General features: G+C 30.5%; 2 protein-coding genes across 3 annotated transcripts; one reads left to right on the forward strand and one right to left on the reverse strand.

The window, feature by feature from the left end:
• The first annotated feature begins 2,213 nt into the window (after positions 1–2,213).
• Positions 2,214–4,935, forward strand: LOC25500664 (uncharacterized). Its single transcript, XM_013589148.3, has 4 exons — positions 2,214–2,323; positions 3,110–3,310; positions 3,696–4,183; positions 4,324–4,935. The coding sequence occupies exons 2-4, from the start codon at positions 3,143–3,145 to the stop codon at positions 4,784–4,786; spliced, it is 1,119 nt and encodes a 372-aa protein (XP_013444602.1). The 5' UTR covers positions 2,214–2,323; positions 3,110–3,142; the 3' UTR covers positions 4,787–4,935.
• A 4,091-nt stretch (positions 4,936–9,026) lies between these two features.
• On the reverse strand, positions 9,027–10,815 carry LOC25500665 (uncharacterized protein At4g00950). Of its 2 annotated transcripts, XM_039828501.1 has the most exons (3): positions 10,194–10,815; positions 10,009–10,094; positions 9,027–9,339 (listed from the first exon to the last, which is right to left on the reverse strand). In XM_039828501.1, the coding sequence occupies exons 1-3, from the start codon at positions 10,576–10,578 to the stop codon at positions 9,259–9,261; spliced, it is 552 nt and encodes a 183-aa protein (XP_039684435.1). In that variant the 5' UTR covers positions 10,579–10,815; the 3' UTR covers positions 9,027–9,258. The 2 variants fall into 2 exon arrangements, with proteins under 2 accessions (XP_039684435.1, XP_024627486.1); XM_024771718.2 differs by having other exon boundaries at positions 10,009–10,812.
• Between the last annotated feature and the right edge of the window lie 5,349 nt (positions 10,816–16,164).

Consider the following 16,164-nt stretch of genomic DNA (forward strand, 5'->3'; position numbering starts at 1 on the left):
AAGAAATTGAAAGGGAGTTTGTACTAAAAGAAAGAAGATAAATTTGAGAGGGAGTAACATTGTATTGCGCCGGTGACGACAAAAAGGATCGTGCACTTAATAATTTCCCTTGCAGCAAATATTTGCAACGATAAAACCTCGATATATGTTATAGTAGAAATAACAAACCTTTAAAGATCGTTATATTTGCGGTGAGTACAACTTGTACTAAATATAAATACAACAATGAATAGAGAATTAGCATATGCACTCTCTTTTCTTTTCGTCTTACTATCTTCTCTATTCTATTTCAACCTCCCTAACTTTGATCCAAAAACTCTTTCGTTTTGATTTCTTGTCACCAAAATCACTACCAATTGAAGCATGTGATTTTTCCAAAGGTCAATGGGTTTGGGACGAAACTTATTATTCAGATAAGTTGTACGATGAAAATTGTCATTTTCTTGATCCTGGATTCCGGTGCCGGCAAAATGGACGGAACGACAAACAAAGGTTATCGTAAATGGAGATGGCAACCTAATGATTGTGACCTTCCACTGTATGTTACTTGCATGAAAATATGTCGTGCACACTTTCTATTTCATTGCATGTATGCATGCATGGTTATTATTTCTTATTGCAAAAATCATAGGTTCATGTGTTTTTTCTGTCCTCTCTTTTTTGGAGAAGTAGTTAGTCAATAATGGCATGGAAATAGGAGAATAAGAGGCCTTTAACTAGTGTCATACTCTTAAGTAATGATCAATGTCTACTTGGTGATGAAATTTGAGGAATACAACATGACTGTAGAATATTATAGGTCACATTTCTTGTCTATTATAGGTCATCCACCACCAAACTCATCCAGTGACATCAAAATGACTATCAGACTTGATGAGTTACATTGGTATTCTAATAACAGGTGATAAGATTCAAATGAAAATAACATAAAAAAGATATAAAGAACTTCTAAACTCTAAAGAAATAAATTATTTAAATATATAAATTTAGAATTGATCGAAGATATTTAAAGTGTTAATATAAATATTATTTTATTCTCACCCTTTTTTTTTTTTGAATAAAAATACAGAAATGAGAAATTATTTTATTCTTAAAAATGATTTTCTTAGATACATTTCAATTTGGTTGGATATTGGTGTCGCGTAGGCAAAATTTGTTTAACATTTTAATTTATTTTAAAATAAATTATTATAAAAATATAATATGACATTTAAATTTAGGGAAGATACATATTAAGTTCTCCATGATTTATTTTCGAAAATTAATTTTCTAATTTTATGACAAACTTAAGAACTCATCTTTATAACCTCCATACTCTAAGAATAATTTTTGTAACCATAAAACAAACTCTTGCATAATTTCATGTTTCAGTTTCTTAATTTCTGTAATTTTAGAAACAAAATTAGTAGGAAACTTCTATGGTACATCACACAAATTAAGGTGTACCGGTACTTCTGCTTCAAAAATTTATAATTTAATGATCATTTTATAAGAAAAAAACATCATTTCATTGTTCATAAGAATCATATTAAATTTTTAACATTTTCTTATAAAAAATAATCAATATTCTTCGTTATATGTAACAAAAATTAAATAAAAATAAATAAATTTTATTTCGTCGACACTTTTGGTAAATAATATCTAATTATTGTAACAGTTAATAATAAAAAACAATTCTTTTTCTTAAAACAAACAACTCGTTTCAATATTAATTTGATGATTTGATATACCGGTACACTTAACATAGAATTTGCCAAATTAGTATCTGTCAAAAAAGGATAAATGCAGTAGCTTATGGTATAGCATTATAGTCTTATAGATAGCTCATAGATTCACCTAACTAACCTTGAATATTCATATTTTCTTGGTGTTGTGACCAACCAAAAAATGAAACGTGAATCGTAAATTAAGCTTTACATGCACCATTTCCTATTGACCCATTGTAATTGTGATTTGTGACAATCAACTGCAAGCAACCACAATAAAACTATGGGCAAGCAAGCACACTGAATGAATGAAATGTACAATTGACACTTTTTGTTAGTTTTGTTGATAGCAATAACATAACTGTTATTTCAGATTAGGTGGACCAACAATCTGCCGTTGAAATCTAGATCATGTGCCACGTGTCATGACAGAGAATGTCTTCTGCTTTCAGTGGACCCCACCGTTTCGGTTATATCTTCTGCTTTGGAAAACCGACAACATAGAATGATATTGATAACTAAAAAACACAAGAAACATCAGTAACATTCAAACACAACAGTTTCCTTGTGTTACTTCTTCTCAAGTATCATCTTTCATTCAATGCTTAACTTTTCTGGTGAGTTTCATTGTTGTTTGTGTGTTTTACTAATTTATGACTATTCTTGTTTATCTGTTTTGAGATTTTGTGTTTTCATTTTGGTGCTGATTGATTTTTTGTTCTTCAAAATTGATGGCTAATTTTTCTCTTCTTTGCAATGTGTACATTCTATTTTGAACTGGTCTTGTCTTGTCCATTGTTTTTATAGGTATATATGTATGCATCCTATGTTTGATGATTAACAATTGATATATGTTATTGGTCCACTCGGATTAGTCGATTCTTGGATCGGATACCGAGTTTTTAAAAAAAAAAAAAACAATTGATATATGTTTTGGTTTTTTCTAAATTACCTTTGAAGAATGGTGGGTAATTTACCCAACCAATGAAAATGAGCAATTTATTTGTGGGATCAAGATAGTTCATGAATATGTGCTTATGTGGCTAATGTGTATTGGTTGGGGTAAATTACCCATCATTCTTTCATGGGTAGCCTAGTTGCCACCATATGTTTTTGAAATGGTCTTGTCCATTCTTTTTAGAAGAGATTTCCTTGCTAGACAATTGTTTTATGAAAGGGGTGTGTATTACGACTTATAAAAGCAAGGTCAAGTGATATTTTTATCTAAACTTGAATTGAACAGCGATAGTGAAAATCATCACTTGTCATGTTCATCTCAATGTTATATTTTTATTTTGTCTCCTAATTATGCAATATCTTTCTAGCAGCTTCTCGGTGTATAATTAATTATTCACACATAAAGCATACACATGTATAACTACAACCATTTTTGTATTGGACAGATTAGAAATTATGAGAAGAAGAATAGGTAAGTGATGGCAGCAACAGAAGTGAGGACTGTGTGGCATAGAACTTTTAATCATTACTTTGTCAAAGAAGATGCAAAAAGAACGCCCAAAATCGCTTGTTGCCAATCTTCATGTGCAACATCAAAATTGGATGATCTTGGATATGTCTCTCCTGATGAATCTGCTCATAATGTTGTAAGTGTCACACATTTTAATCATAAATTTGCAATTTCCTATTAGCTGCATGACACAAGATGGTGGTTGAATTATCAACCTCACCATAGGTTTAAGAAAGTTTTAGCACATAAACAGTTGAGTGCATATTAGAGTATAGTTTGGGTGCAGTGTTGTCAAAAAGTGGCGCTATAATGCTTTGAGTAGGGGAAATTGAACAAGCCATTGTTGTTCTGCGATACCCTATTTAATACAAAGTATTGTCGAATAGTGGCGATTGAAGCTCTATAGCCCTATAGCGTAGTGGAATTTAAACAAACCACCAATTCCCGCGATCCTTGATGGACAAATTTGCTTTGGTGATGAGAATCATGATTCAACTGATAATTTACATTATGAATTCCAGGTTGCTATTATGAAGAAAACACGCATGGAAGGAATGTCAGAGGCAAACAGTAATAATTCCAAAGTATGCTCGGAAACAGTGACTAAACACGAGACAATGGAGGTTGATTCTGTTGGCTATGTCGTGCCCGAACAAACAAAGGATTTCTCCTTGGATTCAGATTATTCTTGGATTGAAGATGACGGTGCTCAACCATGGTGGAAAACTACGGATAGAAATGAATTAGCTTTCTTGGTTTTGCAGAAATCACTCAATTATGTTGAGAATTGTAATCTTCCTCCTCCTCGAGAGAAGTATCTAGGAGAACAATCATATGCGGGAATAAGTGATTACAATATAAAAACATGTTTTGATTGTGAAGCTAAATCTAGCATCTTTTCCAATTTTGCTGCTGAGGCAAAGGAAGGTTTGGATTCAAGATTGATGCATAGAAAGATGGAGACTCCATCCAATGAAGGGCATTTATCTTTTTCTTCTGACAAATCAAGGTATTTTCAATTTGTTCATCAACTAGCTAGTTGATGACGACATGTTACACCAATTGATTCTAATAATAACTATAGGGTTGTATATGACATATTTTTGTTTATGATGTTTTAGCAAGTGATCAACTTTGAAATTGTTGCAGTAATACCACCATGCAAGAGGGTGACATAGAACAAGCTTTTGAGGGAGACCAAAGCAAAAATCAACTAATGGAAGCATTGTGTCATTCGCAAACGCGTGCGAGGGAAGCAGAGGAGTTAGCAAAACAGGCTTATGCCGACAAAGAGCGCATTATTGCACTCTTTTTTATACAAGCTTCACAACTTTACGCATACAAACAATGGTGTAGATTGTTACATTTGGAAACACTAAAGCATAAGCCGGTTTCTACTTTCATTCCCGAGACTCCTCCTTGGATGTCGTTTGAAGGTAAGAAACCAACGACGAGAAAGCGAAAATTTGTTAATCACAAACAAGAAAAGCTAGGCAAGTTAAAAAGTGATCTATCCACAACATATGATGCTGCATTTTCTATTGGATTAAGCCTTGTTGGAGCTGGCTTACTTTTAGGATGGACTGTTGGTTGGATGTTACCTCGTTTATAGTTTTGTAGATATTTGGTAAATAGATAAAAAAAAAAAAAAAAAAAACTTATTTTTATTAGATGTGTATCTTGTTTTGGAGAATAAGGCTACAAGATTTTAAAAGGTTATTTTTAGCCTCTACCTTTTATAAAAACGGATGTTTTTAGTTCTACCGAAGAACTAATGATGGAACCATGGCACCATACATGGTGGTGGATCCAATTTTTTTGAATAGTAAGAACACCGTGTATAGGCGGGATATATTGACTAAAAGAATAATTTAATTAATTTACTAATTTATCTCATGTAAGTACCGTTTTTCACAATCACTCTCATTATAATAATAAACAAATTATAAATTGCATAAGATGGAAACAAATATATTGAAATTTATAAAAAATAAAATGAAAGGGGGATTACATCTTATAAAAATGTCAATAATTGAATAGAGGAAGAGAGAAGAATGACAGGAGGAGAGAAAAGAAAGAAAAAAAGATTCGAGAGTAATTAAAAGCATAAGATACAAGAATGGAAGATGCTTAGAGTTAAACGAGAGAATGAAGAACATGATATTAGTTAATCATGTTTACCCTTAATGTCCATCATGGACTTAGGTGCGACAACACTATATTCATAATCCATTAAACTCTTTGTAAAAAGTTCAACAACTTTTGATGTTAGGAAGATAATAATAATAATTAGTTGAAAAAAAATGTAAATAATTCACATTGAAAATTAAAAAAAAAATGAGAAAAATATGTTTGCTATAATTATTATGAAACAAAGCAAGTACTTGTGTATATGAGCCAATGGACAATATTAGTCACTTTATAACACTACAAATAGGACAAAAGAAGTTTGTTGTTTGTGGAAAAGATCCTCTCCATTTAGCATAATAAATGGAGTGATACATATGGGTCAAATGGTAAAAAATCTCAAAAAACAAGTGTAGGCATGTGCCTCCACTCTCTTCTACATGGCTCTCCCATGACTAAAAGCACCTAGTTTTATCAAAGGTGGGACTAAAAATGGTAAAATAAAATTACAGATATTAAACTTGCAAGATCCATAATATTATAGGTTCTTAAAATTATATTTAGTACATTTTAAAATTATATTCAACTTCAAAGAGAGTGTTTTAAGATCCTAATAATATTTGCATTGAGTAATAAAGAAACCTTTTTGTCGGAATTGTACTTCTAATTCTAATCCGAATAACACATGTTTAAAGGTATCCTCGTATTCTAGACCAAATTATTATTTATTTCGGAGAACAATATGTCTATTGCAATCTATTGATCCATATGAAGAGATCTTTACATAGCACAAGAATTTACTATCATGCAGCTTAATAGATGGAGGACATGGCACAATGTCACATGCTTGGTTTCACTCTAGCGAAAAAAAATTCGGCTTACAAAGTATCTTATCAATATTTATTCTCTATAGTGTGTTTATATGAAGAAAGACCAACATATGATAAAGTTGGTGTTAAAGATAAATGTTCAAAAAAGCATATTTCTATGGTGGTTTAAGATCGCGAGTATTGTTGATTTTAGTTGAAATATCGTACCAGCGTCTTGATTATAATTTGAGGGTGGGGGTGGGGGTGTTGGAAGCTTTGGTAGACCTTTAAAAATTAAGTGTTACAAATTTTAATTAAAGAAACTTTTTAAAAATAAATAAAGAAATAAAAAAATTAAATTAAATTAAATCACAATTTAATATATCGTTAAGTTTAAATTAAAACAACAATTTTGAACGATTGTGATTTATATTGACTTAAATTCACATTCGTTCCTCAAAATACCGTGATTGTGTAATTTTTGCCCCCTCGATTTTTTCTAAACGATTTTGGTCCCATAAATTTTCACCATTTATTATTTGGTATTTACCCAATCCTATTTTACATTGAAGTTGTTTAATTAAGTGTTATGTATCCAACACTTGTGACTCTGAACAGTTCATTCTTCATACCATTGTTAAAGATTTTTTACAACCACTTTATTATTTATCATGAGAATTCATTGTCCCTCATTTTTCATGTATTAAATATAGATCTTGAAGTCATGTATGTTATGTGAAATAAATATTATATATTTTATACAATGTAATTGAAACTCTATCCCCATATATTTATGTATTATGTATGACTTATCTGTGAAATAACTAAATTATATTAAATAACCACATATAAACTTTTATAATTTTGCATTATTTTGAATACCAGTTTGAACTTAGACAATAAACATCATCAATATTAATTATTTTCTTAGACTTTTATTTATCTTTCTCTCTTTTTTTTTTTGTATTTTCCTCTTCTTCTTTTTTTTCATTCGTGTTTTTCATTTAAGTGTAAAAGCAAAAGACAATTGTGCAAACATACAAGTACTTTGCTATTAGTAATTAGTAAAAATAAAATTGATACGCCAAATATTTATGCATACTAAACATATTAAAAAACTAGCTTACTGTTCCTATATTGTCTGTGTCATTCGTAAATGACATTATGACTCTTTTTTTTAAAAGGAAGATGACATTATGACTTTTAATATCAGGAAATTTCATCACAAATTGTTTTTTCAAAAGTGGGTATGATATTAATAAAAGTAGCTTGAAAATAGCAGCAAAATACAATTACAATACAATTTTTGATATTGGAGATAGGTAAATCTTAAGGGTGTGTTTGGATGGAGGGTTTAGGAGGGGAGGGTTCGATTTTCATTTTTAAATTACGGACACTATGAAATGGTTTTTAAAAAGTTAGCATATTAACATGATAAACAATCATATAATACTTCAATCACAATTAATGAATTTTAGAAAAATATGTTATATAGTTCATAATTTAAAAAAGAAAAGTAAACTTTCCCCTCCCTTCTCCTCCTAAACCCTCAATCCAAACACACCCTGAAACAAAGCCTACATTCAATAGCTTTTTTTATGATAAACCATCGATATCTGAAAACATCAATAAATTTTTTTGAAGAAGTGAAAATCAGTAATAAAACCTCTAAATATCAAATATATATCAAAATAATATTATTCTAATTTAAGCAATAAACTTCCTCAACGTCCTTACTATTGTATCCAAGATCCACCTTTATAGGTTGTTTTTTAATCATCATATAACAAATTATGCCAATTATCCGCCTAAAAGAATGAGCTTTAACATTAATTCTTAATTATTATTATTTTCTTGGTTGGAACGCTAATTCTTAATATTTTACTATATGTATATATAGGATAGGAGGGGAATATTTTTACTCTAAGAATAATTTAAAAGAGTTACTTCAAATTTTCACCATTTATTTGGTTTTAATATAATCCATTTCATTTTCTCAGGGTTATCTTCCTTGATTCCTATAAAACCTAATTGAAGATTTCCATAAAAAAAAAAAAAAAAAAAAATCTCTTTGGATAATTTTAAACTCTCATTATATTATTACATCCCAAAGCACCGAATGAAGAGCCTAGAAGGTGTTTTTTGATCGTAGTAACAAACAATCTAAATTTGTAACTTCACTTGTAGAATATGAAAGAAATATCTATTTTGTTAAAAAAGTTAAAATAATCAAAGAGTTGAAATACTCCTTGCCAGTATTTATAAGAATATTTTTTTTAACGGCAAGGGATTGAGAGATAATGAAAACGAAGGGATAATGTGATGAGAACATCGCTAATTATCATGAGGTTGAATTGATTATGAATTAGGAACCGTTGGATTAAAACCAAATAAATGTTAAATATTTGGAGTAACTCTTTTGAGTTGAGAATTTAAAGTCCCTAGAGGTTACTCATTAGTGCAAATCACATATTTCTAAAGATTTTGTCACTTTCAAACCATTTTGTTGGATCTTGGTCCTAAAGCAACAAAGTTCTTGACATGCGATTCTGAATAGGAATTGTGGCGGTCTTGACAACATCAAAATTGGACCATCACTCACGCAGTTGAAACAAAATATCAGCGGCGTCTAACATTATTGAAGTAGCAAATGTTGAATCTGCGATAAGAATCACTTTATGAGTATTTGATCTTTTCCTTTAATACAAATTTTTATTGTTCATCGACAAACACTTGTATAGAAATAAAAATATTAATAAATTTAACTTGAATTGTTGATAAACATTGTCTCGTGTATGTCTCATTGTGTTAATCATATAATTTCAATGTCTAATTTATGTGTCAAAATAACAAAACTCTGAAGTGTATTTTAGTTTCCTAAATCAAATAAAATTTTGGGAAAAAAAAATAGAAATCTTAAAATAAAAGATTAATATGGTTAGAATTAAACAAGGTTTGAGCAGCTTTCAATGCAAAGTGTCACAGACAGTGGTGTAGCAACAGAAGAAGAAATAGACCTTGAATGAGACCTGTGACATTTGATTTGGTGAAGATATGTAAAGGACAAATTAGGCAAAACATGGTACATATGTAGTGGTCATCATGCACATAATTGATTTTGACCTGACAGTCTAAAATACTATAGCTCCTAAAACCACCAACACTGATACTTGTTCACTTTTTCACTCTTCCATGGAACCACACGCTTCCATCCTTCACACATCTTTGTCTGCAGAATCAAAAGTAGTGCCAACATTAGGGGACCATATCTTTACACAATATAAATCTGTCCATTTTCTTATTTTTATTTACCCCACATTTTAGAAAAAATCACTAGCATGAGTAAAACTTCCCAACATTATTATTATTTACCCCACATTTTAAAATAATTTATCTTTGGATACATTTAAAAGTGAATTGAATTTAAATCGAACAATAAATTTAAGTGTTAAAACAAGTTATAAATGATTGCTTCAAACTAGAATCAATTAAACAAAATCAATCTTACTAAAAGAAAACATCAAAAAATACCAAAATCAATTATACTTGGAATTCTTTGAAATCACAAAGTGAATCATGCACTAAGCTAAAAGAATTGTATTTACAATTTTCTACACTCTAAACCAATAAACTAGTTAAGTGAAATCTACCACACGATTTAATCTAAACAACCAACTATTCAACTTAACATTCAAACTTTGTTCAAACAAAAAAAAATTACATTCAAACCCGCATGAACCAAATAGAAATTTCTATAACAAAATACAACAAAACTTTCTATAACTATAGTTTCAAGCATTAAAAGAATCTGCCAGCATAACCCAAATCATACCAAAATACACTGCACAAACAATGTGTTAAAAATTAGTAATTAACTAAAAAAGTTAAAAAGATTTACCCAAACAAGAGACTTGACATGAAATGGATTATCAAAGCTACCATAATGTTTTATCTTCTTCCTCATCTTCACATTCTTGTCACTACCTATAATGCCACCAACAACCACATTATCATTATCCTTATCAACAGAAGATGATAAAAAAACATGTTTTTTAACCTTAACATCTTTTTTCCTCCAATTACCAAAACACCCTTTTTTCTTTACCCTAATTTCTTCCTTAAGAATCAAACTCCCAAGTTTCCCACTTTCATAACCAAAGGAATCACAACACTCTTTTTTGTAGGGTCCATCCAAAACTGTTGTAGGTGATGGAACTTTTGTATCAATGAACAACCTTGGAGGAAGTTCCAAACACTTGACTAGTGTTGGATTTGAGAATGTTACAAGATCAGTACATGGTCTTGGTTTTCCTGGCTCTTCTTCCCAACCAAATGGTATTGACGCTGTGATATGAAGTGGTGGAGTTTTTGTTCCTGATCTCTCTGGTGAATAATGCATTGGTGGAGGGCTCATGAATAATGGCAACTTTGGTATCTTTTTGCCATTTTCTTCCTCACAAGCTTCCATCAATACTCTCTTTGTATTCAATCTAGGTCTTAGGATTTTTGGTTACATATAGTGGAAAATAATGTAATGTGGCAATGTTGAAGAGATTAGGGGAAGCTCCTTTAGCAGAAAATGGGGGTCCTATCGGTTATGTTTGCCTTTTTCTGAATTGAAGATAAAGACCAAAATTTCTATATGTTATGGAGTATTTTATTGTGCTACGTGTAGTTTTTAAAAAAATGAAATTATGTGTAGACATTTAAGGAGCATGTTTGTTAGTACAAGAAAAAGTTGTTACAAATTAGTCAAAAACTCAAAACTACTCTTTTGTGGCAATGTTTGGATTTTCAAAGCAAGTAAGTGCATATTAACAAGTAGGTTAGTTGATAGTGGAAGCATAAGACAAACTAAATTTTGAATCTTAGGTAAATATCTATATTTAGTGCACCACACTCAACCGTGCCTCGAGTCTAATTACTTTCGTAGGAGAGAATCTATAAAAGATAAAAAAAAATTAAGGAAATACTGTAATTGAAGGTTAGTTTCGCATAATTACAATGTATTATCATGATTATGCGTATGTTTGATTATGTGGTAGCGAGAATTGATTTTGATTGAACTAATTTTGTTGAATGGATTCTGACCAAATTGAGTTGAATATAACTTTTTTTTTTTTTTTTATGTTTTAATGTATTTATGTAAAAGTATATTTAATAATAAATTTAAGAATAAAATCGATTCTAAAAGCCAAAGCTACTTAACTAACGTTGTTTTCATGTTGAAATCAAAGAAAACTTGCATTTAGGCCGCCGCTACATTTTGGTAGCTTCTCTAACTTCATGTTGTACATGCTCTTGGACACGAGAAATCAAGCACAAAAGTTGTTTTAAACATAGGCAAATTCTAACCTCAAGTACTATCAATTCTACAAGTAAAACTAATTCCTCTAAAACATTTAAACGTGATAAAATCAATTCTACAACCTTTCGATCAATTTTGACCCCTCCAAAATTGAAAAAACAAAAAGAAACTACATTTTGAAATTTTGATTCATTCGATAAAAATTAAGAACAGTTCAATAACAATCATAATCCCAAAACATACACCGATTGAAGCATTGCTCCTAATGTGTGTCCCCATGATGGTCTCACTTTCATCATAGTAGTTGACGATTTTATTGAGTCACCAATTGTAGTTAGGTTTTCAAGTCCATTTTGTTGATGTCAAACCAGAAATATGACTATTTTCTGCATAACTAGTGAGTGTGGATCTGACTTGAACATTGAAAAAAGAAAATTTGTGACATGATTAAGTGTGAAAATGATATCTACCTGTTTTTGTTTAGCGGGTATGTTGTCAAATAGCTATATCAACCTTTGCTTGATCAACACTCGTTAACAACCATTTATTTCATGTATATTCAAATCTTATTATTATCTTAAGGAAGTAAGAATTGAACAAAATCCATAAAAAGTTTGATGAACATTTATTGATCGTACATTTAAAAAAAACAAACATACTACTATTGTAATCCTACGTCTTATCTTTCAAACATGCAGTTAATTAGAGTAAAGCATAGACATTTCACCAAAAGTGACATCTCTAAGATTAATCTTCCTTTCATATGGAGAGATTTAATCATAGTTTTTGGCTCCTTCTCCACATTCCTTAAAGAAGCTTATCTTGAATCTAGGTTCTAATTAGGTTCTAATTAACTCACATTTACAAACAATATGAAAGACACTTAAACACCTTCATGCGCTTTTATTAAACCATATATAGTTTAACACGAGTCTAACAAACGGCGCTAGATTATAAATAATGAATATCAAAGCAACATTGTGTTCATTCAGGATCTTTGATGTGCTCTGGTGGTTGTGGGAAAGAAAAATCTATTAATCATTTGTTCTTGGAATGTGAATTTTTTTTGGAAGAATTTGGACTTGTGTTCTAAATTGGCCGGTTATTTATTATGTTCTTCCGATTGATGTTTGCACGCATGCCATGCAATTTTAGGGGTCTCGTTTGTTCAAGAGGGATATTTGTCATTGATTTCAAGTACATTTGGAAGGAGTGAAACTCTCATTTTTTTCAACAAAGAATTGTCACTTGATCATTTGTTTGATAAGATCAAGCTTCATTCTTGGTGGCAATTGAAGGCTCAAAACCCAACATATTTTTTGGATTTTAATTTTTTATGGTCTAATCCGACAACTTGTATAGGTTACTTAATATCTTAAAGTCGTTTTGTTGAGTCCGTTTTTGAGGCACACCTTATGCTAGAATAATTTTCATCATTTTTTAATATATTTCTAGCTTCTTAAAAAAAAAAATGTAGCAACTAGCAATAGTCACATAAAAGTATTGGATAATAAAAAAAAAATCTCGCGAATAGAAAGAGATACATATCTTAACTTCAAACGGGAAATTCTCTCTCACAATGGCTGCAAATGGTTATTTTATCTTCTTCTTCTTCTTTTTTTTTTTTTTTTTTTTTTTTGTCAAGGTTATTTTATCTTTACTTGAGATACTATTGAACACTTTTTTCTTTGTAGTAAATGTTGAAATATTTTGTATGGTTTTGGTCTTTTTCTTACTATTTGTTCGCTTATCTTGAATAAAGACCTGAACTTTCTTCTTCACATATGTTTTATTCTTCTCCGACACATAAGAGCTGAGAAAATATAATAATTTCATCTTCTATTTTGTCATCAATATTACAACAATTTCATCTTCTATTTTTTTCATCAATATCAAGGACATCGTAAGTGTAGAATTCATCTAATTTATATGACATTTGATCCACACTCCAATTAGGGAATGATATTTTAATAGTAATTCGGAGTTTGTTAGAGAGGTAAGTAAAGTGTGGTCAATGATGGTTTAAGCTGGGATTTAAATTCGAATTTGTTTGAATGATTCATCCTTATATGAAGTTCACATATAATATAATATAATATACTCCCTCCGTCCCAAATTGTATGTCGCTTTAGGAAAAAAAAATTGTCCCAAATTATATGTCGCTTTAAAATACCAATGCAACATTAATGTTACTTTTCCTATTATAACCTTAATTATTTATTACTCTCTCTTCTTTCAATTCTTTCATTTATCTTTCCCATATTATTTATTAAGGACAATTTTGTAAAACAACTCATAATATCTCTTTTCCACACAATATTAATTGCATTTCTTAATATGTGTGAAATGCCCAAAACGTCATACAATTTGGGACGGAGGGAGTAAGAGGGGTGAACACTATGATATGCATGCGACCTTTACATCTAGGTCACTGTGAGCAAGTTTAAATGATAGTAAGATTAAAAGGTTCTGCAAATGATATTGTACACGTGAAGAGTGCCAGATATATACTCTATTTTCAACACTCTTGCAACATTCATCCTCTTATTCAATGAAATTCATGTGAGTTCCACGTTTTAAAAAAGGGTTTCACATAAAGTTATAGCATTCCTCTTATACACTTATTTATAGAAGATATTATTCTTTTCAACGCGAGAGTTTTCTCGCGAATAGCTCACGAACCAAAAATTGCAGTTGTAGCAAAAAAAAAAAAAACAAAAAAAGTGGTCCCCACTTACAAACATGAGAGTTGCCACAATAAAAGAAACAACGGTCGTGATGCTTTCTTGAGAAAAAAAAATCGCTGAAAACAACATTTTCCTATTCTTTTTCTCACTTATTCTCCCTCCACCAATTTCTCTTCTTTAGATTCTTCTTCTCACACCCCACTATCAACTCAAATTCAAACTCCATTTTCTTTTTCAAGTTCCTTACAATGCGGGGTAACAAATATTTAATTTTGCGACCAAAGTGGCAGTAACAACTAACAGTGAAGGATCATTATTGAAGGAGAATGGAGTATTATTGTGATGTTGCATGTTGTGGTGAATGTCTACAAACCATGCAATTTGAATGGCAAGAAGACTTTGCAGAGATAATTATCATCAATAATGAAAAAAGTCACATGATAAATGGTGTTTTGGTGGAGATTTTAACTCTATTTCCTATAATGATAAGAGAAAATGAGTGCTACGTTACTACAACGTAGATGAGATTTAATATTTCAATGAACTTATAGAGGGGGTTGATCTTATTAACTTCCTTTTTCTTTTGGTGGCGATCTTGTTGACTTCCTCTTATAAGACAAAAGTTACATGGTCCAAATGCGATTTCTCTACCATGAGGAGCAACTCTACCATGAGAAGAATATATTAAATTATTCATATATTAAATTAATTTCTTGATTTGGGAGGAATGGTGCTCCTATTGGCCTAATCTCTCTTAGTAGGGTTTGCAAAGAGGGTCATAGGATAATTATCCTATATTGTTATGTGAGAAAGGGTTGAGTTGTGGACCAAAATCTTTCATGATGTTGAATTGTTAGAGATTAATTTGTGAAAAGCTATATCAAGCTTTTGTGAAGAAACTGTGGCGGGATATGACAATTTGTAGAGTGGAGCGGTGTTAGAACAACAATCAGTAACTGAAGATTAATAAAAAATGAAAATAAGAGGCAATAAAAACATACGATCTTTGTTAACGCAGTTTAGTCTAGATGTCTACCCCCGTGAACCGTACTTTAACAATCTCCACCTTGACAAATATCAAACTCTTATTAAGACTTCCTCCATGACGATCACATCCTGAAAACTAGGGCAATACTCCTCCTACTTAACACTGAGAAACATGCAACAAATCCATGAAATGCTTGAACTTGTCACTGATGACTGACTTGGTCAACATATCAGTTGCATTCTCTAAAATATTAACATTTTCAAGTAATATCCATCCAGATGTAAGTAATTCCATGATCTTGTGAAATCTCATATATCAATATGTTTGGTCTTGACAACACCTGATTGTTTGTCAAATAAATGACACTCTGACTATCACTTTGAAGTTTTGACTTAGTCCCCTTACTTATTATAATTTTTTTAGTCTCGACAAAAATTTCTCTACACTAAATTTTAGTCCCTTCAAACTAAATATGTGTTTATTAATTCAAGCTTAAACCACTTCCTCCATGTGAAAAATCGCTAAGTAACATTAATTTTCTTAATGAAAAACAACACATTTGATGAAATCTTGACAAAAGAGTTTAAATATAATTAAAAAAATTGGTATTGTTAGGAACTAAACTGCAATAAAAAAACATTTGTAGTGAATCGTAGTTCTGAAATTAATTTTCGTAATTTCCTAATAAAATTATTAATTAACATTATTGTTTAGGGTTGATTAGAATTTGTATGAAGATAAGGATGGGTGTGAATCTTAAAAGCGACGAATGAATGATTGTTTGAAACGTGTTAATGTTTCATGTTTAGGATGTACATTACTGAAAAACTGACTAATTTATTATTCTTTTGTACTTGAGTGTCTAGGCAAATTCATAGATAAAATCTCTAGTTTGATTTATTAATTTGTTTCTTTGAAACATTTATCAGCAAATCAAATATCAATTAAAAGTGAAGAAGGACAATGTGAGCTTTTTTGAATAAATGTAGAGGTGGAAAGCGTGGGGTATAAAAGAAAGAAAACCAATCTAAAAACGACACCAAATTGTTTGCAACCATCTAACATGCTTTT

This window comes from Medicago truncatula, chromosome 8 (genome assembly GCF_003473485.1).
Source record: "Medicago truncatula cultivar Jemalong A17 chromosome 8, MtrunA17r5.0-ANR, whole genome shotgun sequence".
NCBI lineage: Eukaryota > Viridiplantae > Streptophyta > Magnoliopsida > Fabales > Fabaceae > Medicago > Medicago truncatula.

Excerpts from the sequence above, each read along its gene's own strand:
- LOC25500664 (XM_013589148.3), top strand. The coding sequence starts at position 3,143 with ATGGCAGCAACAGAAGTGAGGACTGTGTGGCATAGAACTTTTAATCAT. Across the intron at positions 3,311-3,695 it reads ATGAATCTGCTCATAATGTT|GTTGCTATTATGAAGAAAAC; the intron begins GTAAGTGTCACA and ends TATGAATTCCAG. Across the intron at positions 4,184-4,323 it reads TTTTCTTCTGACAAATCAAG|TAATACCACCATGCAAGAGG; the intron begins GTATTTTCAATT and ends AAATTGTTGCAG.
- LOC25500665 (XM_024771718.2), bottom strand. The coding sequence starts at position 10,578 with ATGGAAGCTTGTGAGGAAGAAAATGGCAAAAAGATACCAAAGTTGCCA. Across the intron at positions 9,340-10,008 it reads ATGTCAAGTCTCTTGTTTGG|ACAAAGATGTGTGAAGGATG; the intron begins GTAAATCTTTTT and ends TTGATTCTGCAG.